General features: G+C 36.7%; 1 protein-coding gene across 2 annotated transcripts; it reads left to right on the top strand.

Annotated features, from left to right (window-relative positions):
- Positions 1 to 27,227, top strand: LOC121319897 (transportin-3-like). 2 transcript variants are annotated; one of them, XM_041257840.1, is made up of 24 exons: positions 1 to 283; positions 2,178 to 2,378; positions 6,466 to 6,539; positions 7,397 to 7,553; positions 7,979 to 8,122; positions 8,513 to 8,688; positions 9,745 to 9,883; positions 10,435 to 10,581; positions 11,504 to 11,611; positions 12,408 to 12,499; positions 12,614 to 12,753; positions 13,085 to 13,276; positions 14,560 to 14,651; positions 15,014 to 15,090; positions 15,429 to 15,489; positions 15,859 to 15,999; positions 16,346 to 16,462; positions 18,454 to 18,548; positions 18,661 to 18,817; positions 21,422 to 21,589; positions 24,713 to 24,825; positions 25,936 to 25,974; positions 26,066 to 26,153; positions 26,447 to 27,227. In XM_041257840.1, the coding sequence occupies exons 1-23, from the start codon at positions 164 to 166 to the stop codon at positions 26,124 to 26,126; spliced, it is 2,811 nt and encodes a 936-aa protein (XP_041113774.1). In that variant the 5' UTR covers positions 1 to 163; the 3' UTR covers positions 26,127 to 26,153; positions 26,447 to 27,227. The 2 variants fall into 2 exon arrangements, with proteins under 2 accessions (XP_041113774.1, XP_041113775.1); XM_041257841.1 differs by lacking the exon at positions 25,936 to 25,974.
- The last annotated feature ends 747 nt before the right edge of the window (positions 27,228 to 27,974 follow it).

Below are 27,974 nucleotides of genomic sequence, written 5' to 3'. Positions count from 1 at the left end.
GCGTATTCCAGGTACACGCTGGGTTCCTGTATGTTTGAGATGGCGGTCGAAGCAGTGAATGAACGATCAGAATAAATATCATACCAACAGTCCTTCAGCATTCCCGCACAAAACAAGTATATTATTAATAACTAGTCTTACTTGCTTATAACGTGGGGGCGGCATGGAGGGTGGCAAACCGTCCCTTGAGCTGGTTTATCAGGCCGTGCAGGCTCTTTATCACGACCCGGACCCCGCCGGCAAAGAGAGAGCCTCTGTGTGGCTTGGAGAACTGCAGAGATCGGTAAGGAGGGGCTGGGAAACTCCGGGGATTTAATACGGCCTTTACCAAGTATATGTATGGCTGCAAGGAAGAAATTAAATAAATTGACTTTTATTTCTAATTGTTTGATATATTTTAACACACTTAACTATATATGTAAGGACTAAAAGGGGCAGATCATCACTGATGTATCAACCTTTATGAACACAAAAGGTTATTTTTTGTAAATATGTACACAGAATTAAGTCTTTAGGGAGTTCTGTATTCCAGGGGCACCTAGCCAAGCAAAAGCTATAGTGCCTGTGTCGACGTGAGGATTTTTTGGTTTAATTTTTTTTAAAAGGTTCGAATACAAATCCTGTGGCTTAGTTAATTTTCTATATTTTTTGCCGTCTATACAATCTCAACACATAGAATGATCCGGGCTGACCATGCTCGGTTTAAGGTAAGCATGTGATTGGTGTTGAAAATTAGGCGACTGTGCTATCGGGTTTCTCGGGTAGGGTGGGTTTGACGTTGTTTTGAACAAAATAAACGCTCATACAATATTATTTTGGTTGAATTATCACTGTTTTTTGCACTGTACTGTTCGCATGACAGTATCTGCATTTATATTTCCGTATTTGATGGGCAGGCACCGACAGGAAGTGTTGTAAAACATTATAAAGAAATGTAAAGTCGTAAGCGAAACTAAATTTTGTGTACATGTTTTAAATTCGCAAATCTGAAAAAAAACAATGTATTTTAGTAGGGTTTTTTTTTTTTTTTCTGTGACGGTGTATTTCAGTGCACTCCCATGTCCCCAAAATGAAGGATGAAGGGGAGGGCCCTGCCAGTATAAAATCAAAATAGAATGCTTGAGTTCCATACTAATTTTAGCACAGTCACCAACATTAGGTGAAATCGGTGGCCATATGCATTTGTAAACCATGGGTGCGTTAAGTGAGCAGCTGAGTTTAAAAAAAAAAAAAAAAAAAAAAAAAACACTTGACGGCATGCACAGTCTAGCTCCCCCTGAACAGCTACGGAGCAGATTTAATCAGTAATCTGAGTGAGCCAAGAAATGCTCCCTCTGAGACGATCAATTACTTAACACACCTAATGACCGAGCACATACGTCTCAAATAGTCTTTACAACGTCATACTGACTCGAAGTTACTAATATGATACGTGGAAATTAATTGCATGTTTTAAGTATCTTGAATTAAAGCATATTATCCTTACACTAGGTACACATGTAAAAACTGTTGAATACTGTGTAATATATTGATAGAATATCTAACATTTATACAGGCGTTTGTCTGCATTTGAAAACATTGCCATGCTTCTAGTCAAAACATTAGTCATGCAATTTGAATGAGTTTTAGAATTACTACATAATTACAATCTAACAGTACATAGGAATAGGAGGAATTCTGAAACTAATGCTAAGTAAATGCTAACTAGCAAACCAAAAGCTTAAGGTTGTCTTGCATGACAGTATAAGTAAGGTTAATTCATGTGGGTCAAGATTGCGCCTCTGGCACCAGAAGTATATGTGACTCCTGGGGTCACACAGCGTATCAGTGGCAGGACAGAAATTAGAAAGGCATTCGTAACCTTGTGCTGTCAGTATCATGCCATTGTTTTTTTAGGTGGGGAGGATACACAGTAGCTATTCAGTGTTACCTTGTGATTTTAGAATAATGGCAATAAGAGGATGATCTGCAGCTATGGTAACTTTAGACCAAATGTAACTTTTATTTACAGTTCTATTGATATGTTATGGATATTTATTATGGATATTTTTTCAAGAGAGCTGTGTGACTTAACCAGCGATTGAACTTGGATATAGCAGATCTCAAAATGATACTGAGTAAAAGACTGTATGTATATATTTTTAAAATATCTTGTATCTCTAAATTTCCTCTTCTAGATGTATGCATGGGAGATAGCGGATCAGCTGCTGCAACTAAAACAAGACGTGGAATCCTGTTATTTCGCAGCACAGACAATGAAGATGAAAATTCAGACCTCATTTTATGAACTTCCAGCAGAAACGCACATCTCCCTGAGGGATTCACTGCTGTCACACATACAGAACCTAAAGGACCTCTCTCCTGTCATTGTCACTCAGGTAAGGCATGATAACACAATATTGCTTGTTGTTAAGCAAGTTCAAACCCTGGTGGTAGATCTGTCAGTGTCCTGTCTTAATGGAAGACAAATGACTCTACCAGTTACTTGATGCCTTATGTTTTTATTAGCATCCATATTATGAACCTTTAATTCAACTGTAACAATGATTATATTTTGTAAATGACTGACAATATAGATTTAGTGAGATAAGTCAATGCTTTGATTCTAATTAGAGACGTACCGCATGTTTTTGGGATTCAGCCGAAGATCGAATCCATCCATCCATCGAATCCAAGTTTCGGCTGACTACGGAATCCTGCACAAATTGTCAAGAAAACTGAAGGAAACTGTTGAATGAAAAACAGACTGGCAGCAATGAACAAGGGACGTGCACAATCTATAGTTTTGAGCCTTTTAGTTAATATTAGTTTCATTACAGAATGGAAATATGTCCCTGAGTAAGATTTTAGTTTGAAACTTTCACAATTTACCGCTAGCCCCCTCTCCTCACAACAGAAATGTCAAAATACAGAACCATTTACTTCACCTTTACAGGAAAGGAGAGCTGCATCTTTGCCATAACCCACTATTTTCTTTAATGACGTTTCAACCCGTGTCAACTGATCTGAGAGCTATGAGAAAAAAATTCCTGTGAGTGACTTGAATCTCCCTGCGAAATAAAACCCATGTTGATTTAAATGCACCGTGTCTGTAATACCTACCAGATAGGCTACAAAAGTTTTAAAATTATTTTATTAAAACACAGCAGTTCCCAAATGGTTCAGCTTGTATTGGCACATTACAATAACGTAAAATCTTATTTACTAAAGCGTATTGTTCAACAACGTCTTGCACATCTGAAAGTTGTAAAGTTACAAAAAATATATATTTCTGTGCACCAATTTATTTATTTATTTATGTATTTATCAGTATTATCTCTAGAACACCTTTCACAGACAAAGTAACAAAGCACAAAAGCCTACGACAGTTTCCTGTTACTATATAGTACAGGTTTACTGCCTAACTTTACTCCATGAAAAGTGTGATGTGACTGCTGTTGCATACCGGGGTATGTTTGCATTCAGCAGCTGCATGACGTGTTTAGTGCGTGCACCACCAGTAATAGGGAGTTGAGAGCCGCGACAGAGTTCATCAAACATGTTCTTGAATACTTGTTATTAAATACAAAGGTTGCATTCAACACCGGATTTATGTCTTTTATTTAAAGAAGAACTGGACACATTGGAGGGATGTATTAAAATGGATGTGTATGGGGGGGGTGGGTATGGGGGGGGGGGGGGGGGGGGGGGATATAGGATTCCCCTAAGCTAAGTATGATGGAATCATACGTGTACGGCCGAATCCTACTCAAAAAGTAGGTATTCGGAAACCGAAACAGAATCCTGGATTCTGTGCATCGATGTTTCTAATAGCAATTTTTTTTTTTTTTTTTTTTTTTTTTTAAGAAGTATTCAGGGTTCTCCCCAGGATTTCTGTACAGCCAGCCTGTTGAACATTATAGTCAGGAGCACTTTTAATGAAAAAATAAACTTGCCTTAAATATGTAATACGACAAAGAATTTGAATAGTTCGTTGTCTTTCATTGACTATATCCGTTTTCTCTTTATGTTCTGCTTATTATGGTAAATTACCGTGCTTATTTATGCACTCTACGATTTGACATGGGAAAGATAACGTAGATTTGTTGGAGTTCATACAAAAAAAAAGCAGTAACCTTTGCACTTGTTAATGCATGTTTATTTTGACTTTTTGAATGCAGCTGTTTATGTTAACTTTTTTTTTTTTTTTTTTTTTTTTTTTTTTACACAAAAGTAATCACAACCGTTTGGTCACCAAAATGACTGTTGCATGAAACCGGAAAGTAATTATCTAGCACCTCTGCACTTGTAATAGTATATCAGCTGACAAGTGTTCCACTGATATCCCATCATGCCTTTATTCTTAAAGGCATACAGCCTAGACATGAACCCCCAATATCTCTCACAACCTGGGTACATAATTTTACTATATATTAATATTACTATTATATATTTTTTTGGTGCATATGTATAGCTATTGTATAGTATGTATCACTGTACAGTACAATAAAACGTCAAAAAACGGACAATGATAATACCCAAAAATCTTAGTCGTACAATGTATTTTTAGTAGCGGTGGATTGCACCGATCGCCGGCTTATTTTGAAAACGCAGCATTCATTGTCAATATTTTTGCTTTAAAAGTAATCGATCGCTAAAAAAAGTGACAGTTCACCACTCGGGAGCCTGCCGACCTATCTTTTTAAAAACATGTTCGTATTTATGAATGCATTATGATGTAGGTCTGTAATGGGGGGGGGGGGAAGTCTGCATATCGCATGTTTTAAACTAAAGTGTGAGAAGGATGGTAACAATCTGGCCTTCCACTTCTGTGTTCAGTCAGAAGTGCTGTATTAACAACAGAATACAGTAACCTATTTTCATGCAACAGTTGAGATGACGACCACATGTGTGTGAGTACAGTTGTGTAAAGATATAGCTTAAAATAAATATTTACATTAATTTGCTACATCTTAGTAGCCACATCTATCGGTGATATAGTGTATGTTTGTTTACATTGTTTACCTTAAGGAGTTTGAGGATGATTTAGTTTTAGCCTAATTGCACAGCAGCTTCTCTAGTTAGATGATGGATCTGATAATCTCTAGAACCAAACAAGCAGACACAATAATTGAATACGTCACCATAATGAAAAACATAGCTTGTTTTGTACTAAAGCAGGGTCAGGGTCAGTTTATTTATTAAAATGACTATTTCAAGAATAGTGAAAGCTGAATGCATAGAAAAACTTGACTAATTAGGTGGTTTACTACTGGGGACCCTTTTCATGTTTCCCCCCCCCCCCCCCCCCCCCCCCACCCCCCCCCCCCCCCCCCCCCCCCCCCCCTCACCCCCCCCCCCCCCCCCCCCCCCCCCACAAAAAAAAATAAAATAAAGTACTTAATTACAGTAGAAAAAGTGCCATTCACTAAATTTAAGGTTTGGAAATATCTGAAATGTATGACAATGTAATTACTGTGATGTGTTTAGTAATGTAAATAAAGGGTAACATGTAAACATAAGAGCTGGCAATCACATTTTTGATGACTTTGACCACTGATTTTCTATGACAGCCATAGCAAATACAACTGTTACTTTCTTTGAAATTATCTAAAAGAAAAAAAAGTATCCGTCCTAGATCCAGGTGGTTATTTATCGGGATGTCCTAATGTTCTGTTTGGCTTGTATCGTGATGTAAAAATATTGTGCATCTCTGCAGCCCTAGTCTAATTACATTTGTTACACAGTTGTATGGTGTTCTCTCAAATTTCTATTACTGGTGTTGTCCTGTAGAAATTAACCATTTACTGCCATATCAATGATATAGATCACACACTGAAAACATAACTGCATTCTTTCATTCAGTCTATGGTCTTGACAGGTCCAGATAAATGAGATTCAACTCCAATTATATACATATTGTATTTTCATTTAACTTGACAGCCAATTTATTGCAATACATTGTTGATTAAATGTGCCTTCAGTGTCTTAAACTCACATTTTTATGTTTTCAGTTATTTTAAGGATTAGAGTAATAATATGTATTTAATGATCTGGTGTCAAAAGACCAAACTGAAATTGTTAAAAGTAACGCTAAACCTTTTACTAGATAATATATTTTACTCATTACGATCTTGCTAAGATGGTCAAATATGTATTATGCCTAATTTGTGAAAATTATGCTTTTGAGAATGTTTTCCATGTAAATTTATAAAGAAACGATTACCTGAAATATGTTATGCCCTGTGATAAGTCTAATATATTGTTTACAATTGAATTGTAATCTTATTGGAGGCGAATCAAGAAACAAAACAAAAAATCTCTAATCTGTAGCTCCTCTAGTCCATTGCAGACAGACCAGGACCTTGTTTCAGACAGTTCCTTAATAATTTTATATAGTTTTTGGGTACTGTTGTTTATTTGTGTGTGTGATTAAGCTGAGCACATATTTCATAATTTAATTTGTCTATATGTCTTGATTTCCAGCTCGCTCTAGCAATAGCCGACCTTGCCCTGCAGATGGCATCTTGGAAGGGATGTGTTCACACACTTATTGAAAAGTAAGTCTTGCTGAACATGCATTAAAACGCAACACTTTTCAACTTTAACCCTTTGTAGTCCTATGTCGGACCAGGTCCGACGTTACAATTTTTTCTTTCCGGTCCGATGTTTGACCCTGTCCAACATCATCAAAAAGGCGTCAGTCACAGGTCTGTAGATGTTTTATCTCCGGAAAAAGCAAAGAAAAGCTTTCAATGGCTGAGAGAAGCCGATAAGAGGAGGCGGATCTGATCAATACGCATAGTCCCTTCACCACAGACATAACACGGACATAAACAAGGTAGCTGCTTCCGCATCTAGTGCTCAAAAAAAAAATTGCAGACATTTGCCAAGCTTTTTGAGATTTTCTAGTAATAAAATAGTGATTTGGATAGCATTGTTGAGGAGTTCGGTGATAAATTGAGTAATCAACAGATGATTTATCACTATACACAACTACGAAGAGATGTGATAAATAGAGCGAACAAGGACTGGGGCGGGGCTGGAGATGCAGTACTGAGTGTCCTGTTGATATGCAGTTCCTTTTAAACCTGTTTTACTGTGAATAAAATTACTTTTAAACAACGTGTAAAATAAACCGCGCGTGTGAAAATAAATTAGATCTGACACGTCTGACAAGCGTTGAATAAATGGGCCACAAATGGTTTTTAACACTGGAGGATTGGGGCACACTTATGCTGACTGAAGTTGCAAGCAATTGCAATGTAATTGTTATACAGAGCTACTTTTAGAGAAACCTGTAGTAGTGAATATCAGTTCATTTTATTTTGTATGATTCTAAGGTCACAGTGCTACAGGAGGCTGAACTATCTCAGGCGTCCGTGGTCATGTTGTCTTGTCTTGTTCGCTTTTTCAGGTACAGCAATGATGTGTCCTCACTTTTATTCCTGATTGAAATCCTCACTGTTCTGCCTGAGGAAGTGCACAGCCGGTCCCTGCGAATTGGTGCCAACCGTCGCACTGAGATCATTGAGGACCTGGCCTACTACTCAAGCACTGTTGTAACTCTACTAGTAAGTACAGACTTGGGCACTAACACTGAAGTTAATCCAAGCTACTATGATTTACATTCAGCACCTCAGTAAAAATGTGATGGCAAGATAACTTTTTTGCTAGCTAATTTGGATGTGTTGCTAATTTTATTAACCGTTCCTGACTTCATTTGAATATTTAAACGACTAAATAAATTGTATGTTTTTAAGCGGGACAGTGTTTGTTGGTAGAAAGGTGTTAGCTTTTTCAAATGTGTTCTTATAGTTTTATATTAAACATTTGCATAAAATTATTAGGCATGGTCTTCAAACGAGAAGCCATCTGATGTGTGCATTCCTTCAAGAGTTCTTTCATCATTACCTTCAGTCAAAAGATACGTACTCTTAATTTTGTTGGCAGTGGAACCCTTCTCTAAGTTTTTTTTTTTTTTTTCCCCCCCTCACAGTTGTCCTGTGTGGAGAAAACTGGGAGCAATGAAAAAATGCTAATAAAGGCATTCCGCTGCCTTGGGAGCTGGTTCAACCTTGGTGTTCTGGAAAGCAACTTTATGGCAAATAACCAGCTGCTTATTGTACTTTTCCAGGTGCTGGTAAGTAAAACATCACATAAAGGAATAACCTCTTGGCTGTTTTTCATAAAGGGTTCTGAATCTCCTCCTTGACCACCTGTAAAATGTTTGTTTGTTTTTTCCTTTTAATATATTATGTAAAAAGACCTGTACAAGGCCTGTGCTGATATTTGTAAAATATTTTTGTTAATGATATTAACTGTTTCAGTACAAAGAAACTTTTTCACATTCACCTGTGCACAGGCCTATAAATCCAATCGGGTACTTGTGAGTAGTAGAACAATTTGTGAATGTTGAATTAGGGGGATTGTTTTAGTTCTTTAATTTGCTGAGGTTTCAGTTGATAAAATAGCTAACCTGTAGCACTACAGGTTTCAGATCTGTATCATTATATTTGTGTTTGAATTCTAGCAAAGGGACGATACTTCCACCAACCTGCATGAGGCAGCCTCAGACTGTGTGTGTTCATCTCTGTATGCTATTGAGAACGTAGACAACAACCTGCCCCTAGCAATGCAGCTATTCCAAGGGGTCCTAACGCTGGAGACCGCATATCACATGGCTGTGGCACGGGAGGACTTGGACAAGTAATGCTTTCGTTATTTATTTGTGTGTGTATGCCTATATATATATAGATATATAGATATATTTTTATAGATATATTGATATTATTTGTGTTGTGACCAGAGCATTACATTTCTCTTAAAGTACCATTATTTTAATCGCACACATTACCTGATTTTTACAATCTTCTCTTCAGGGTTCATACTTTCCTAAAGGAGGGAAGTTGTTATTGTAGGTGTCATACTGACCCAATTGTAGTCTGCCAATATGCAAAATGCATTAGAGATAACAAAGAAAGCTTGTGATAGGCTTGTGCATTATAGTTCACCCAGAACAGGTGAGATTTTAGGAGTGAAAATGCTCAAAAAAGTAATTGTGTGTATTTCTGTGGAAAAAGTAAACTGACCATAAAGTGTGGTACACTACTATATAAAATACATTTATTTAAGCTGTCTTAAATTATCTGTTTTATATTTAAAATAATTGTAGCTAATAAAATTATACATGCACTTTAATTTTCAATGTAGTCTCGTGCCATTTTGAAAGTAGTACTTGTTATGGCTAGGGCTGTATTCTAAGATTTGAATGTTAGTTTGCTAGCCTAGAATTTGAAGGTCAAAGCTCCTGCTCTTGAGTGTCTTAGATTCAACATCCCCTTTCTTGGCATTATCCAGCTAGCTGCATCCCCCGAGTTTTCTTTAATTCAATGTGATAAATATTTATTTTTATTTATGAAACTGCATTTTTGCTATAAAATATGCTTTTGTCAAAACTGCACATATGAGCTCTACATTTGAATGGACGTGCATGGCAGGTATGATTTATGGAATTATTTCATTAGCTGTAACCCTTTTAAGGTTCATGCATTTGAAATTGTTTACAGATACTGCTAGGTAGTTGTTCAAGTTCATGTAAACACTTCTGGGCAACGAGTAAATCTTCAGCAACTCGGGTATTACAGTAGACGTTTAGTACTCCTGGTTTGATATAGACACATTTAAGAACACACAGGCATAACAAATAGTGATGAATATTGCACATGTATGCAAAGACAAGGCAAATTTTACATTTTTTTGCAGAGTTTTGAATTATTGTCGCATTTTCACGGAATTGTGTGAGACCTTTCTGGAGACGATAGTGAGGAGTCCCGGTCAGGGTATGGGAGATCTACGAACACTGGAGTTGCTGCTTATCTGTGCAGGACACCCACAGTATGAAGTAAGATAAATATATATATATATATATATATATATATATATATATATATATATATATATATATATATATATATATTACACACACAATTATAAATTGCGTGTATTGTATGAATATTTTTTCATTTTAAAGCTATTCCTGAGTACAATCTTAACTTCTGTGATGTATAACAAGTTAATACGTGAAGTGTAGTGTGTCTGTTTTTGTACAAGATGTAATTATTAAAGATACAAGTCATTTAAACTGCCTTGGTCGTATTTTGCATTCATTTTTAGAATTTACTAATTCTGTGTACGTTGAAAAACTGGAAACCGCACACCCATTTGTAATTTGATAAGAAAAACATGACCTGTATGCTGGTGTCGGTGAGAAGTGTTGGCCATTTATAAAAGGTCATTGCTGTGACAGGACCTCAGGCCTTTAGAAACAGTTGAGCTTATTTTGCCCATGCAGCAGAGACCTGGATTTAATTGGATACTGAGATGATGGTATGGAATTAACTGGTCGGCAGCCAAAATATGAATTTAATGCCTGTCACGTCTCTCCCTTTGCAGGTAGTAGAGATCTCCTTTAACTTCTGGTATAGGTTAGGGGAGCACCTATATAAAACCAGTGACCCAGTGCTTCATGGCCTTTTTCGACCATTCATCCAGAGATTGTTGCATGCGCTGGCAAGGCACTGTCAGCTGGACCCTGATCATGTAAGTAGCTGGTGATTTGAAGCTCGCAGAATGACCAATGGGGATGAGGCCTGGACCTGTGGTTTTTATGCAAATGCCAATTACAGCTGAACATTTGAGGGAAGTTTTTGCATAACAGGTGTGCACAGATACGCAATACTAATGTTGACAATGACACTTCCTCGTGGTCAGGAGTTTGTAGACACAATTTTGAAATACAAATGAAATCTCCATAAGAATTTTAATTTTACTACGTGATACACATTTTATAATATTTTTGTGAGTAATGCCCATGGAGTCCTATTTGTATTACTGTGGCTATTATTTGTTGACCAGCAAAATATATTTGAGTAAAGAAATATTATTTTGTTCATTTAATTTGTATTTTATAAGCTTCACATTCAGTATCTTCTAAAAATCACCTTTTTGCTTGGAATGCGTGATTTTCCTCAGTAGGTCATGCATGGCTAAATAGTGTCAGTTTAATTGAGCAATGGGTAAATAATTTGTTAGTACAGTCTAGTATAGGTGGTAAGAGCGCTCACAAGAGCAGATCTATAGTCACTATCCCTGGGATGGTGCAAGCACACGTCTTAGATCTATGAAGCGATATGTTTGTCCTTTTCTTCATTGTGGTCCAGTGTTTGGCAGTGCCTAAGCCTTTGACACATTGCAAAATGATCGTACCCTCTTGTGAAAGGCAGGTATATCTGCTGCCCTGTTCAGTGAATGACTGGGGTCTATTGCAAAAGAGAATTCACCCAACAGAAGAACATTGCACGAATGCTTTTCCAAATAATGGTTGGTTCCATGAGGCACAGCTGTGTGGCAAAAGCAAAATCACTGTTTATAATTTTGCTTTTGAACACTATAATATTAATGGATATCTTTGGTCAGTTGGCTTTTCTGACAAGATATACATTTTTTTTTTCTAAATTTATAGGAAGGAATACCTGAAGACACGGATGATTTTGGAGAGTTCCGGATGAGGGTCTCGGATCTTGTGAAGGATTTGATTTTCTTGGTTGGATCCATGGAATGTTTCACGCAGGTAAATTCATATTTGACTTCACATATATTAATGAGATAAAATATTTAACATTTTACACAAGCAAGCAATTATTTGTTACATTATAACCTGACACGTTGGATTTAATTGCTTCCAGGGGTCCATCTGATATGTAAAAAATATGATATCTCAAAGGCAGTTGTTGTACTACATTGTAGTTTCTTCATTAACAGGGGTACATTGGTGTGTCTAAAACACCAAAGCACGGTACTGCACGTAGAAAATTATTGAAAGTTATTGGGAAAACAGCACTGTAATACTGTATTTGGCAATTTTACAAAATACCTTTAAAAAAAACAGTTCTTACCATGCTTTATCAGTCTGTCCAAGTAATCTTTTCTCTAAGTAATCTCACAGTCTTTTTGCACCAGGGACACACACAACAAGAAAGCGAACACAAAAACAAAAACTGGCCTTGGAGGTTGGAAAAAACATTACAGTAATTATAAGAATCCCTTGCTTTCTTGTTTTCTTTTATTTAAGATTGTGAAACTGGGCAGTTATGTGAAGTGACAGCATATCTGCAACTGAATCCATTCTGTCCTGTTAAGAGTTGCACTTACTGTTTTCGACCCATGATCAAATGTCCATGGATCAGTTTGCAGAAGCACCGTTCAGTTGGTAGCAGCGTGTGTAAATGACATATGCCAGAGGTCCATCGGGTAATAGAGGGATCGGATATGACCGGTTCCAATTTGCCTTTTTGTGTTTAGACTGTGAGTGATGTATGAAAATAATAAACAGTTCATTAATTGAGTGTGTGAATATTGTGTTTCAGCTCTATTCCACTTTAAAAGATGGTAATCCGCCATGGGAGGTGACTGAGGCAGTGCTCTTTATAATGGCTGCTATAGCAAAGAGTATTGATCCGTGAGTATAGTTTTTGGTGATTTTTTTTTTTTTTTTTTTTTTTTTTTATGCAGTTTGACCACAGACCCAGAACTTGTAAAATGATTTTATGCGCTTGTTTTCCTATCCCTGCAGTGAGAATAATCCAACTCTTACAGAAGTGCTTGAAGCAGTTGTTCACCTCAATCAGAACGTACACATCGCTGTCAGATACACCAGTATTGAACTGGTTGGAGAGATGAGTGAAGTTGTTGACCGGAATCCTCAATTTTTAGGTGCGTGTTTAATGTCTTGAACGAGCATGTATGCTAAACATGTTTGACCTCCGATTTTTGTATATTTGTTTTTTTTTTTCCATTTACTTTTTTAGTTAAAAATGGAAAATTAATCCAAATAAAAGTTTAAGTGTTTATATTGTGATTCCTTGTGAAACATAAGTTTAAGCCAGTAAAGCATCTATTTCTGAGTGAATGTATACAATGGCAAGCAGAGTCAAACTTGGGGGGGGGGGGTGTATTTAAATAAACTACCAGCAGTGTACTTTGATAGCCATTTAGGTACAGCAAACAAGATATAGGGCTAATCTTCCATCAAATTGTGTTACAGACCCAGTGCTTAATTATCTAATGAAGGGGCTGAGGGAGAAGCCCTTGGCGTCTGTAGCTGCTAAAGCAATTCACAACATCTGCTCAGTGTGCCGTGATCACATGGCTCAGCACTTCCAGGGGCTCTTGGACATCGCCCGGTCCCTTGACTCTTTTGCACTGTCGGCAGATGCAGCTGTAGGGCTCCTGAAAGGTAATTTGTTATTTGTTTCACTTCACATTTGTCATAGTTGTCCACATTTGAGTGGATGATCAAGTTTTAATACACTAAGTTGACAACTTTCAGTTTCTGTGTACAGTTGATTCTGTGGTTTAGACCTAGCTTCTGATCTAGTGAAAGGTTTGCATCTTTTTGATGCACATAGAAGCTCTGAAAAAGGTACATTTATTTCAAGTTCCTTTTTTTAGAAAGTGGTGTAAATATTTGCACTGGAGAAAACACCTTATAAATAATTTTCGTGATGTTTTCACCAATTTAAAGTGTCACCTTACCATTCCCTCCACAAAATCATCTGGCTGCGAAGTCTGCCCAGTTGCTATGTCATGAAGTTGGCATGAGGGACCCAGCACTAATAGCCATCAACCAGCAATGTTAGCTAGTCTGAGGCTGAGTGATAGTAGAAAAAATGTAATGCAACCAGCATTAAATATACTTTTAGCTAATTTGAATAGACTAGACATAAGTGCTGTTCTAGGCATAGCTTAATACTTTGTTCTATATTAATACGTCGTTAATCAGTGCACAAGATTTAATTGTAGTCAAAACAAATTAGTACTATTTAGGATCACACAAATGTCATCATAGCATGTCTGCAGTACCATTCTGCACAGTGTATTTTTTGTTCTGTAATGGTTCCATAAGTAGTTGTACATAAGCTATATTTCCATGTGTTATTTGTCACGTAGTGTAAAATACTGAAGAAGAAGAAAGATTTTAAGGAATTAAACAATTATGACTATCTACCAGAGTGCCCTTTTACAAAAGCTGTCTAATGCAATCATGAGTGGAGCATATTGTAGAGTTTCACATTGCCCAATATTCAGTCATTCACATCATAATTCAGCAGTGAGACGCTAATCTAAATGCTTGTACTGGAGTCATGATAATATATTTTCCAATTAATTAATTAGCAAATTTAATTCTGGCCTAAATCCTAAACCTTGACATTTATAAACATCTGAGTTATCAATTTCGTCTGACTCATCCATCAGAAGTTGCAGAATAGTTTAATTTCTGCATATTCCCACTCCCAGATGCTTTCTGCCAGAATTAGTGTGCAGGTAGTTGAAGTGCATTTTTACCATTTTAAATGCATGCTCTTGAGTGATCTACAAAAAAAGAATTACACAGAGACGAATAATACAAGGTTCATGTTGTTTGAGTGCAAGTGTTATGAAAGGTGATCTTTAATTCACTAAATGCATTTCTGTATGTACAATATATTCTAATATATAGCCTATATATTTTAAATCCAGGAACAGCATTAGTTCTAGCCAGGCTCCCTCTAGAGAAGATAGCAGAATGTTTAAGTGATCTGTGCGCAGTTCAAGTTATAGCCCTTAAAAAGGTAAGTCTCAATCTTTATCTCTTTACTAATCTTGTTGAACAAATAGAAACCAAATAATTGCTAGAAAGAGAAATGCAAAGCTGTACTTTTTTTTTATTACATGCATAGATTTGTTTTGATGCTAGTGGGTACGCAGGAGGCTTTCATGTTGCACATAGAAACAATAAACTAACCCAATTATTGAATTTAAAATGGTAAATAAAATTTAAAAAAAAAACACTTCATATTTCTTTCATGAGCAACAGCTTACGTAAAGCATAAAGAAGGAATATCGAGCAGGGTCTTAAAACAAAGATTTAACATTTCAAGTAATTAAAATCGATTTCTAGAACTAAATATCTGCCTTTTGTTTTTCTTTAAAGCTCCTGTCACAGGAGGCAAGTAATGGTAAATCTTCAGATCCCACTGTGTGGCTAGATAGATTAGCAGTAATATTCAGGTAAGTGGTTATTTTATTTATTTCTTAATATTTATTTCTATTTCAATTAAGATCCTTTTGACAATTCACATTTGGATGTAGTAGTATTCAAGAAATGTACCCAAGTCTTGAGATGAGTAAGGATATCATATGGCAAAACATAACCTGCCATTTTTAAAGTTTACATTTAAGAAAAAAAGATAAATTAAACCAGTAGAATGTTTCTTGGAAAGTGGCAACATGTAAGACATGTTTATCTAATAAGTTGTGCAAATTGTCTTTTTTAAAAACAAAACTGCTGAGCCACTTGCAAAAGATGGGAGACAGGAATAAACATATATATTTTTTCTTCTATTCAGGCATACAAACCCTATTGTAGAAAACGGACAAACCCATCCATGTCAAAAAGTTATTCAAGAAGTAAGTCTTTTCAACAGTTAAGTGTTATTAAACATTCCCAAGGCCATCATGAGTTTATTTTGCTGCCAAAGACTGTTGAATTCCTCTTCTTCAGAGCATTGTGTCACCACAGGTATTAGTTCAGCTCATTGTCATCCAACAGCAGCAGTGTTATTTCTGATCCTTCCCCTGTATGTTGCAGGTTTGTATTTGTGGAAAAATAAAAACAAACTTGTATTTTTTTCATGTTAAATATCCATTTATAAGAGGAACATTCAAGGATATGTTTAGGAAAGTCTTTTAGTACAACATATGGTTAAAATAAACAGTTTGCAGTTTTAGGCTTTAAGTATCTTGTATTACGTTTGCTGTTCCTTTTATTTCCTTTAGATCTGGCCTGTCTTGTCGGAAACCTTGAACAAGCACCAAGCAGATAACCGAATTGTGGAACGGTGCTGTCGCTGCCTGCGCTTTGCAGTGCGCTGTGTTGGGAAGGGCTCAGCTGCACTCCTGCAGCCTCTTGTTACTCAGGCAGGGATTGCACAGCAACAGATTTATACTTTTTCTGCTTAATGATATGAAATCCTCACTGGCACTAAATCCTTACAAATTCAGCTAGCTATTTTATGAGTTAACATTTTGTGATAAGAGCATGAGTCCTAATTAAACAGCCGACTGAAGTATCATTGCTGCCTGCAATTTTAAAACATAATTATCTGGTTTTTGTGTGCATAGCCTACATATTGTGGTTAATAAGGAGAGTTTCTAGCATACTAATATACCGTATCTCTTTATGTATGTAGGTCCCTAACCCTAACCTGCCACCTCACCTAAGTTTACATAAATCTTGGGTATACCTTGCTGTTGTCCCTTACAGATGGTGAGTGTATATCAGGTGTACCCACACTCATGTTTCCTGTACTTGGGGAGTATTCTGGTGGATGAATATGGAATGGAGGAGGGCTGTCAACAAGGATTGCTTGACATGCTGCAGGTATTGCACACGTAATTTGTAGTTTGTATGGAGAGTGGTGGATGACAATTTCCTTTTTCCAAAATCTTCATTTTTGATTTTATATATATATATATATAATATATATATGTGTGTGTGTGTGTGTGTGTGTGTGTATATATATATATATATATATATATATATATATATATATATATATATATATATATATATATATATATATATATATATATATGAGCGAGAGAGAGAGCGAGAGAGTGTGAGTGAGTGAGTTCTGGAAAAAATTGAGACCACTGCAAAATTATCAGTTTCTCTGGTTTTACTATTTATAGGTATGTGTTTGGGTAAAATGAACATTTGTTTTATTCCATAAACTACTGACAACATTTCTCCCAAATTCCAAATAAAAATATTGTCACTTAGAGCATTTATTTGCAGAAAATGACAACTGATCAAAATAACAAAAAAGATGCAGTGTTGTCAGACCTCGAATAATGCAAAGAAAATAAGTTCATATTCATTTTTAAACAACACAATACTAATGTTTTAACTTAGGAAGAGTTCAGAAATCAATATTTGGTGGAATAACCCTGATTTTCAATCACAGCTTTCATGCGTCTTGGCATGCTCTCCACCAGTCTTTCACATTGATGTTGGGTGACTTTATGCCACTCCTGGCGCAAAAATTCAAGCAGCTTGGCTTTGTTTGATGGCTTGTGACCATCCATCTTCCTCTTGATCACATTCCAGAGGTTTTCAATGTGGTTCAGGTCTGGAGATTGGGCTGGCCATGACAGAGTTTTGATCTGGTGGTCCTCTATCCACACCTTGATTGACCTGGCTGTGTGACATGGAGCATTGTCCTGCTGGAAAAACCAATCCTCAGAGTTGGGGAACATTGTCAGAGCAGAAGGAAGCAAGTTTTCTTCCAGGACAACCTTGTACTTGGCTTGATTCATGCGTCCTTCACAAAGACAAATCTGCCCGATTCCAGCCTTGCTGAAGCACCCCCAGATCATCACCGATCCTACACCACATTTCACAGTGGGTGCGAGACACTGTAGCTTGTAGGCCTCTCCACTTTTCCGCCTAACCATTAGACGACCAGGTGTTGGGCAAAGCTGAAAATTGGACTCGTCAGAGAAGATGACCTTACTCCAGTCCTCTATGGTCCAATCCTTATGGTCTTTTGCAAACCTCAGCCTGGCTGTTCTTTGCTTCTCATTGATGAAGGGCTTTTTTCTAGCTTTGCATAACTTCAGCCCTGCCTCTAGGAGCCTGTTTCGAACCGTCCTCGCCGTGCACTTCATCCCAGCTGCCGTTTGCCATTCTTTTTGTAGGTCACTTGATGTTATCCTACGGTTGCTGAGTGACATTCGAATGAGTTAGCGGTCATCCAGGTCAGTGGAGAGTCGTTTTCGCCCTCTGCCGGTCTGTAGCTTTGTTGTCCCCAATGTGTGCTGCTTGACCTTGTTCTTATGAACCGCCGTCTTTGAAATTTTAAGGATGGAAGCAACCCGACGCTCACTGTATCCCTCTACCAGTAAAGCCAGAACTGAACCCTTCTTTTCCTCACTCAAAACTTTCCTTTTCAACTCTTTGGGCATGGTCAATAGTTATTTTTTTGATTCCAATTACTTTTGAGGTACTACTAGCACTGTTTTGCCATCCAGCTGGTCCTATTGCAAGAGGATAGTGATGACCACAGGAGTGGTTTTTATACTTTGACTCGTTAAATAAGATTTGGTTCAGGTGATCCCCTAATCAGTACCTCATTCAGTAGAATGAGGTGTGCCTGTGTTGGAATTCAACAGACACTGGAATGGAATGGCTGCCATACATGTATTTGCAGTGGTCTCAATTTTTTTCCAGAGCTGTGTATATATATATATCACACACACACGAAATGGCTGATGCCTCTTCACTCTAGTTAAGAATTTTTTTTTTAAATGCAACATAACACTATTTCTTTAACATCTTTTTATAGTTGTTGCTTTTGCTTTTTTCTGTAGGCTCTGTGTATGCCCACTTTCCAGTTGCTGGAACAGCCTAATGGTCTTAGGAATCACCCAGACACTGTGGATGATCTTTTCCGATTGGCAACGAGGTAAAGGATGGGCTTTTGTATACGCTTGTCAAAAGGGTTGCTGGCCCTCTGAATCGGCACAGGATTTCAGAATTCAAGATGTGTGAATTATACATTGTTCTTTCTCTTGTAGGTTTATCCAGCGAAGTCCTGTCACACTGCTGCATAGCCAAATTATAGTTCATATTATCCAGTGTGCCATTGCTGCCACCAGCCTTGATCATAGGGATGCCAACTGCAGTGTTATGAAGTTTATGCGAGATATGATCCACACAGGCATTGCCAATGACGTGAGTGTTGTTCCTACACTAGAGGCACTACTGACTAGCGGTCACTTTTTAAAAATGTATTTAGTTATTTATTTTTAAAACTGTATTGCTGCAATTGCTAGCTTTTGAGCTGGTATATGGATAATTATGTGGTCTAAAACCAAGTTTTTATAGCTTGTGCATTGTTCAGCAGCATTCCCTCTAAGGCTAAAATGCGCTAATTTTTCGCACTAACTGGCAACAACCTTTGCACTCGGTGTACTAACTTTCGCAAGTTATTCTCATGAATATCAACCTCAATTGAGACTCCAGCCTCTCGAGGTTAACCTAGTATTTTGAGACCATTCTTACAAAGCATTAACATAAACATATTTGTGTCCGTCTTGCAGCTGATTCTTTGATTTCCCTCTGTAAAAATGCACGTCACATTAGTGCAGAGCTCGCTCGGGCACCAGTGAATCCACTGGAACAGGGTGGGAGAAGCAGGCTTCTGGCGATTCAGCCTCCTTAGAGACTGCTGCTCGTGAACTTTACGGTTTTTAACTCATCCTGTAATTGAATACTAAAATCGGTGAAGCACAATCTTCCTGCATTATTTAGAAGTATAAATACTCTGATAAACATAAATAAAAATCACAATACTCACCCTTTGACGGTTTTTGTTTTATTTCCCTTTTAAAAAAACAAACCATTTCAGAACTCATCTCAAGTGTTTTGAAACTGGTAAAAATGTAATCAGCACATTAGTCGAAAATACACATTTAAGTATATAGTAATTGAAGAAGACATACCATTACTTCATTATTTTGTTGTGCGAGGTTATTCATCATGTAACTTCACTCCATGTATCTGCTGAAACTCAACATGGAGGCTGCACCAACAAAAGAAAAAAAAGCAATGTTTCAGTAAGACAGAGCTAAAAGAAATCTGATTATCTATATGAGGACGGTGCGATAGTATTAAAGTTTTGCTGTAATTTGCGTGGTCATGTATGAGTCAGTACCACTAAATATCATAACGACGGTCGTAAAACTGTAGAGAATAAGAAATAAGATGGCAAAGCACTGCATTCTTCTATGCTGAAAAACTGAGACCTAAGGTACTGTGCTCAAGCTGGAATTTCCCCAAAGTAAGCTAAATTAATTGCATGTTTTATTATTGTTTAGTTTATTTCTTTCCATGCTACCTGCCTTTAATGAAGCTATAATTAGTTATAATAATTGGCTATAATAATTATTTTAAACCTTGGCTGTTTCTTATTTGAATTATATTTTCTGACGACAAAGAAATAAGCTCAAAACTATTCCTTTGTCACTTTACTCTGTAAAGGATGTAGTCACTACACTACTCACCGTTGGTTTTCATAAAGACATTCTGTCTGGAGACGCACCTCTTAATCTTGGAAATAACACTGCAAAATTAGGAAAAACAAATGAGAGGATTAATTGTGTTTACATTAAAAGGGACGCTATTTAAATTATAATTGGGTAATACATTGCAGTGAAACTGTTTAAGAGCAACGAGTCAGTCAACACACCTTTTATCAGTGTTTCATATTTTATCCTGGTTATTATAATGCCAGTAAAATGCTAAATTTTGTGGATTACTGTACATTGGATTACTCTCACATAACATTGCTGGACTGTTATTAAACTGTTTCATATTTTTTATTGTTATTGTAAATGCCAGCAATAAGCTAAACCGGTCATTTCAAAACGCCTTTATTTGTAGACTGAACTACTGTGTTAGTGGAAGACTGTAATTATAATTCTCACAGTTGTGCTGGACATTTGGTTTTCTCAACTGCTGTAATGTCATTCTTAGGTTTTCCTGCTTATTTTAATGCCAGCAGTGAGGCAAGTGATGTCTATAAACAGTGACAGGTTTGAAGTGTCTGCAGGTGCTTTACTTATTATTACAGCAACAAGAGTGATCGGAAAAAAAAAGATTTGTGGTAATATTTACTACATTTACTGGCAACATTATATTTATGTTCAAATGCCATATTTAATTATAAATATGTTGATAAAAAGTGAGAACAAATGGAATTGGCAATTTTTGAAAAACTGAATTTGGTATTCCCAAGAATGGTAGCCCTAAAGATAGTTACAGTTGAAGGCAGTGTAGATGCCAGTGTTTTATGCAGTAGTACAAAGCAATTTTATGCAGGCGACCAGTTAAGCATGCAGTCTAGATCTGTGATAACAACCGACAGGGCTGCATAGGATCAGAGGAGGATTCAAAATCAGAGGCAGAGCCACAATAAAGTAAATACAGTAAATTGTAAAACTGTTGCACTACATGTGTCGGAATATTGTTTTATATAGCGCCTTTCATAGTGGAATACCATCACAAAGCGCTTTACAAGATGCAGTAAATACAAGAATTGTATAATGCCATAAAAAATATATTTAAAGGGTTAATGCGTGGCCCTAGGTTTCTCACTGGTAATTTACCCTTTCTCAGTCAAAACGGCAAGTTTCTCAATATATTATAATCATGGAGGTAACGCTGTTGTTCAATAATAGCAGACACTGCAATCCAAACTGAGCGGAGCTGTAACTGACTGGCAATATAGATTAGATCCTAAATCTGATCTACTAATTAGCTTTTTTCTTTCTGTAGCATGAAGATGACTTTGAGATGCGCAAGCAGTTGATTCAGCAGGCTATGTCCCAGAATGGACAGCAGTTGGTGAACCAGCTGATTCACACATGTTGTTTTTGCCTACCCCCCTACACTTTGCCTGACGTGGCTGAGGTAATCTACGAGATCATGCTCTTTGACCGGCCGGTAAGCAGAAAACCATACTGTCCATCCATCACACATTTATTTATATAGTTATATATATATTAGCTCAAAGAGCCAGCTGCCCAACTTTGATACGCTGTACATATCTTTCTACTGAGCAACAAAAGAAACTTCACTTAGATTTGGATAAAATTCACTAGATGTGATCGAAAAATGACAAATTCTGTTTTAGAGCAGGTGCACTAACTTTTTATTGTGTTGATTTAACAATTAACATCACGAAGATGCTGCAAAATCATCTGTCGATCTTGGGCAGGTGTTGTGACTCTTGGTCTCCCAGTTCGTGGTCTGTCATTGACAGAGTATGTCTGGTTATACCGTCTTGGCAGGTTTTAGACCTCCAACAATGTCGATTGCACGAAGGCGCTGCTCTCTTGACAGTCGTGGCATGTTGGATTTTCTTTATTGCTTTCATTCAAGCTTGCAATTCAACATCTGAAATCACTCCATATCTAGTTTTCAATCAACTGTCTCACTAATTAGGTGATTAAGTGCATATGCTTCAGTCATAGTCACTCAAGCTTGTCATGGTGAAGTATAAATGATCGAGTGATTAAAAAGAAACCAAAAACGTTTCGTCAATGTCCAGCATTATGCCTTATTTTTTTGAAAATAAATGTGTTGTAATAGTGGTTTCTTTTGATGCTCTCTGTGTGTGTGTGTTTATAGATATATATGTGTGTGTGTATGTATGTATGTATGTATGTATGTATGTGTGTGTGTGTATATATATATATATATATATATATATATATATATATATATATATATATATATATATATATATATATATATATACACACACACACTCATTTTTCTGATGGTTTTGATTTTGTATTTACAGTTGCTGAAATACAAATTTTATAAAGTTGTATTCATATTTTATTATGGGCAGAATTGTATTAGTGAGGCTTCTTAACAAGCAAATCCAAGATCCAAATCAAGCAAAACCAGATATGCTGTTCTTTGCTGCTGTTACCACAGGGGGGGGGGTTGTATTTCAAGAACCCATTTAAACCTATAAATCGCATCTGATTCATCAGTAAAGTACTGTGAAAAAAAATATTTTGACTTCATAATTAAGATGAATGTTTGTTGTAAAAATGTAAGTTTGCTATATTAGACCTGTCTAAGCATTTTCCCTCCACAAGAGGGCACCAGATGGTCCTAAAGCAATGTTTCCTACTGTTGTGACAGTATACTGCAGCGTATGCCTTTTTAGATACTGATGACCTTTTTTCTTTTCAGAATTGTGTTTGAATTGCCTGCCTATATATTGCAGCAATCAGCTGTCTCAAGTTAGAGTATTCAGACTACAGTCATACCCTTTTAATATAACTTCAAAGGGACTGAGCAGAAATTATAACAATAAAATGTTTACTTTAACAGGAGTGATGTAAAACAACATGGATACAATCAAAGCTTCCTGACTCCGTGCTTTAATAGATCATTGTAATTTCTTTCCTAAAGTAAATATTCCTATTGTCTTAAGTGCACATACTTAGAATTTTGTACACTGCTAACCCTTGGGTTTAGAAAGACTTAAGGGGGAAAAAGTTTTTATTGAGAAAAAAATTATATATTAAATACAAAACTGAAAGATCATAATTGGATAAGTCTCCACCCCCCTGAGTTAATACTTGGTGGAAGCACCTTTGGCAGCAATTACAGCTGTGAGTCTGTTGGGATAGGTCTCTACCAACTTTGCACACCTAGATTTGGCAATATTTGACTCTTCTTTACAAAACTGTTCAAGCTCTGTCAAGTTCCTTGGGGAGCGTTGATGGACAGCAGTCTTCAAGTCATGCCACAAATTTTTGATTGGATTTAGGTCAGAGCTCAGACTGGGCCACTCAAGGTCATTTACCTTTTTGTTCTTTAGCCACTCCAGTGTAGCTTTGGCTGTGTGCTTTGGGTTGTTGTTATGCTGAAAGGTGAACTTCCGTCTTGCATTTAGGCCAAAAAGTTCCATTTTTGTTTAGTCAGACCATAAAACTTTTTTGCCACATGGCTACAGAATCTCCTGAGTGTTTTTTTGCATACTTCAAACAGGATTCAAGGTGGGCTTACTTGTTAATGGCTTCCTTCTTGCCACCCTACCATACAGGCCAGATTTGTGCAGTGTTTGGAAAATTATTGTCACATGCACACTTTGACCAGTCTTGGCCATAAAAGCCTGTAGCTCTTGCAAAGTTGCCATTGGCTTCTTGGTAGCCTCTCTGATCAGTCTCCTTCTTTCTCGGTCATCCAGTTTGGCGGGATGGCCTGATCTAGGCAGGGTCTTGGTGGTGCCATGCACCTTCCACTTCTTAATAATCGTCTTGACCATGCTCCAATGGATATTCAAGGTCTTTGATAATTATTACCCATCCCCTGATCTGTGCCTTTCAATAAATTTGTCCCAGAGTTCTTTTGAAAGACCCTTGGTGCTCATGGAGTCTTTGCTTTGAAATGCACTACCCAGCAGAGGGAATCTACAGGAACTGCTGAATTTATCCTGAAATCATGTGAATCACTACAATTTAACACAGGTGGAGGCCACTTGGTATGTGATTTTGAAGGCAATTGGTTACACCTGAGCTAATTTAGGATTGCTATTACAAGAGGGTTGGCCACTTATCCAACCAAGCTATTTCAGTTTTTATTTTTAATTTACTACAGATTTTTAGAATTTTTTTTTTCACTTGGAAGTTGTGGGTTAGGATGCATAGATAAATGAAAAAAAAAAATATATATATATATATATATATATATATATATATATATATATATATATATATATATATATATATATATATATATATATAATAAATGCATTTTAATTCCAGGCTATAAGGAAACAAAAAGTGACAATTTTGAAAGGGGGTGTAGACTTTCTATAGGCACTGTACATGTGTCTGACATATATTATTGTGATGCGCTTCCACAATTACACATTTACTGCTATGAATATACAAAACGCTACAATACATCAGAACATCGTGAACAGTGTTACCGTACTAGGTTCAACCTAAAATTGTAAATAAATGTATAGAACTCTTTTTCAGCAATTTGTGCTTTTCAGATTAAATGTCAGTAAATAAAAGTGAGTTTTTCTTAAAATAGACATTTTGCCGCTGGCTAGAAGATGCATTAAAGGGACTCCCTAAAGAGACATCGGGTGGAGCAGTGACAGTGACACACAAGCAACTCACAGACTTCCACAAACAAGTAACCAGGTAAGGAGAAAATACTTGTTGATTTATTGACTTTCGTAATCTAAATGGTAGATTCAGCCAAATACATGACTGAAGTATTAACAGAAAAATAAATAAAAATGAGAACATTAGAAAAAGGGGTAAATGTATTCAAGTTAGCTTCTTAAACATTCATGCTGATTTCTTAAGCATGTCCTGCGAGTTAAGAAGTAAAGCCAATGCACCAGGGTCTTTGCCCTTGTTTCGTGACTGCCATGCTGTGCTATCTTTCACATTGCAAAAAAGACAGAAGTTGGCCATATGCAGGAAACCAGTCCTACCTACACACCATACTGAGGTGTAATCCCATTAGCAAGTGTTGCATAAGAAATACTTGGGAAGTACCTTATTTCAGTTGCTGTTCCCTGATGACTCATGATATGTAAAGATTCATGTACAGACCTGTGTGGGCCTGCAGAGAATTGTCTACTTTTTAACTTATCTGTAAATGTGGAAGAGAGACAAGAATATCTGGGCAAGTCTGAACAGGCATTTACGAGTGTTCAGGTGTTATGTTCCATTACTAGCCATTTCCTTTTAAACATATTCAAACCCAGTTCCAAAAATAACCACCACCACCAACACCCCCGCCCAACCCGTAGAATCTCTATTCAAACAGAAACTACATTTCCGGTACACAATGTGCTTTTTGTGATTTTTAGGTTCCTACAATATTTGAAACAGTTCCTCCTTGGAAACCCCTGTTGTACACCGCTTATTCCTTAGTGACTTTAGTTTAGCATCACTGGGAGGCTTTGTTATCTTTTGAGATATATTTTTCAAATGGAAGGTAATGAATGCATGTAAACCGTTGGGAGAAGAACTGTTATTTAGCAAAAAAAATTGTTGCTAATTTGTTCAATTGCCTGTTGCACAACAGTTGATTTCAGTTTAAATTAATGTTTTGTTACCTTTGTGGAATTTTTATAAGTAAAACAAATCAATGGGTGTAGGTTTGCCAGTTAAATATTCAGAAAGGCATTTCTCCCCTAATTTTCTGATCATAAAACAGCTTACACAGGTCCAAAAAGGAAGAGGGTTATTTGACATCTGTAAAGCATTTATAGGTTATGTGTTATGTCCCATCCACAGGACAGTACCCCTTACAGCACAGTGCCCCACCCTCAGCAGGTAATAGTTGTAGTTGTATTGATCAATATGCATACATGATAAGTCCTATTTCATTTTGTTAGTAACCTTCTGTGCTTGCTTTTTTCTTCAGTGCTGAAGACTGCAAACATGTGTGCTGGGCTTTAAGAGACTTTACCAGACTGTTTCGATAGCTATGCTTGCACAGTCGCCTAGACCAGGTAAGGACAATGTACAGCTGTGGCCAAAAGTTTTGCATCACCCTACAACATTAACAAATGTTGCCTCAAAGTCAAATGAAACCTGCTGAATAAATTTATGTTAACATATTGAATTACATGCTGCTTTGTAGTTTTCCATATACTTAACGAAAAACGGACAAATGTGATCTTTTGAAATCGAAAGATGAAATACTGTACTGTTATTATGACTTCCACTGGACTTTTACTATATCATTTTATTGTATTCTTTGATTTACATGATGTTAGATAAAATCCTTTTTTTTTTTTTTCAGGTCTGAATTTTGTTTGCAAGATTGGGAGTTAACAACATTAGGTACAGTGTGTCTGCAAATAAAGGGAACTTCCTCATGAAGGACACATGGGATTTAGTCTACTATGTAATGCCCAAAGGACACATTTCAGCATTACCGTGACTTACATGGCTTGCAAGAATGAAGTGGGGGGAAGTCCGTCAGGCCTGGCGTAAAGATGGCTGTAGCTGGACAGACAGCATGAGGGAAGACTTATTTCCTGGGGGACTTGTGCTATAAAAGAAAAAATAAATACATTTGCTCAGCGTTGGTTGGATTGCTGCAAATCAAGTATCCATCAAAAAAAAATGGATGTGCCTGGTATTTAAAAATAAAGACTTCTGTGAGTTTTTAAAAAAAAAAAAAAAAAAAATCATTTATTTTCATGGACTGTCTTGAGAATGACCAAACATGGTTTGCTGTCTGTGCCATAAAAAATAAAAAGCAATGCTGAGATTCCAATCACGAAAAGACCTTGGGAGTACAGGCTTGGAATTCCAGTTGCCCATTACCTTTTTAAACATTGGCTGGAGTTTTTCTGATCTGATTCCAGGCTATGACTGACAAATGGACTGTGGTTGGTTGTGTTTTTTTTTTTTTTTTTTTTTTTTTTTTTTTTTTTTTTTTTTTTTCATTCCTCCTCCAGCAGCAGATCTGGAATAAAAACATGAAAAGATGGCTGCTGAGATGTAGGACTTGTGCCGACATGCTGTTCCATCTGGTGTTGTAGCCATCTCATGAACAATAAATAAAAGTGAGGACACAATTTGTTTCAGCATTTTGATTGTATTCTAAGGCAGGGCTTTCTATTATCCTGTTTGCATTGAACTAGTCAGACAGGTTTAAGAATACCATTGGTCGCATCAGTTTTTGTTTCACTAGAACTACAATTGACTGGCTTGCCTCACTTAACCCCCACTAAGTGTCCTAGAAGATATATCAAGGGAGTAAGGATAGTTCCCATTACAGAATATTGAATGCCGTTCATCAGGGTGTTCTACTAACTCAGTATAATATTTCTAACTTAAGAAAGAACTCTCAACTAACGTGTTGGTTACAAGCTGTAGGGGAAAACAATCTCACTTGTCCTCATGTTGCAATGTTTATTTAGCTTTTGCATCATTAAAGTGGAGCCACCAAAAATACATACATACAAACATACATAAAATTGTTAGCCAGTAAATATTTCCTTGTCTAACACTCATTATCACCAGCTAGAGATGCTTATCCATGGTGATGGGGTATAGTAGACACTTGAATTTTGAAATTATATATAGAGAGCTCCTTATCCAATTGTGAGGAAGCTTGGCAAGGAAATTTGTTTGTACAACTTCACTTTGACCTGTGACCTAAAATGGCTGCCATGTTGTGGTCATGTGACTGGTTTCCCGATGATAAAGACCTAACGATTTATGTAACACAATTTTTGTTCCTGGGTAGTAAGTGTTATTTCCTAATTGCTTATGCCTCAAAAGTATAGAAAATGGCTATTATTCCCCACAAACTTTGC

Source organism: Polyodon spathula, chromosome 8 (assembly GCF_017654505.1).
Source record: "Polyodon spathula isolate WHYD16114869_AA chromosome 8, ASM1765450v1, whole genome shotgun sequence".
Taxonomy (NCBI): domain Eukaryota; kingdom Metazoa; phylum Chordata; class Actinopteri; order Acipenseriformes; family Polyodontidae; genus Polyodon; species Polyodon spathula.
Note: the sequence above shows the minus strand (reverse complement) of the source record. Positions and strands in the feature narration are given on the sequence as shown.

Coding starts and splice junctions, on each gene's coding strand:
- LOC121319897 (XM_041257840.1), top strand. CDS start 164: ATGGAGGGTGGCAAACCGTCCCTTGAGCTGGTTTATCAGGCCGTGCAG. Junction 7,554..7,978: donor GCACTGTTGTAACTCTACTA/GTAAGTACAGAC, acceptor CCCCCCTCACAG/TTGTCCTGTGTGGAGAAAAC. Junction 10,582..11,503: donor GTCAGCTGGACCCTGATCAT/GTAAGTAGCTGG, acceptor CTAAATTTATAG/GAAGGAATACCTGAAGACAC.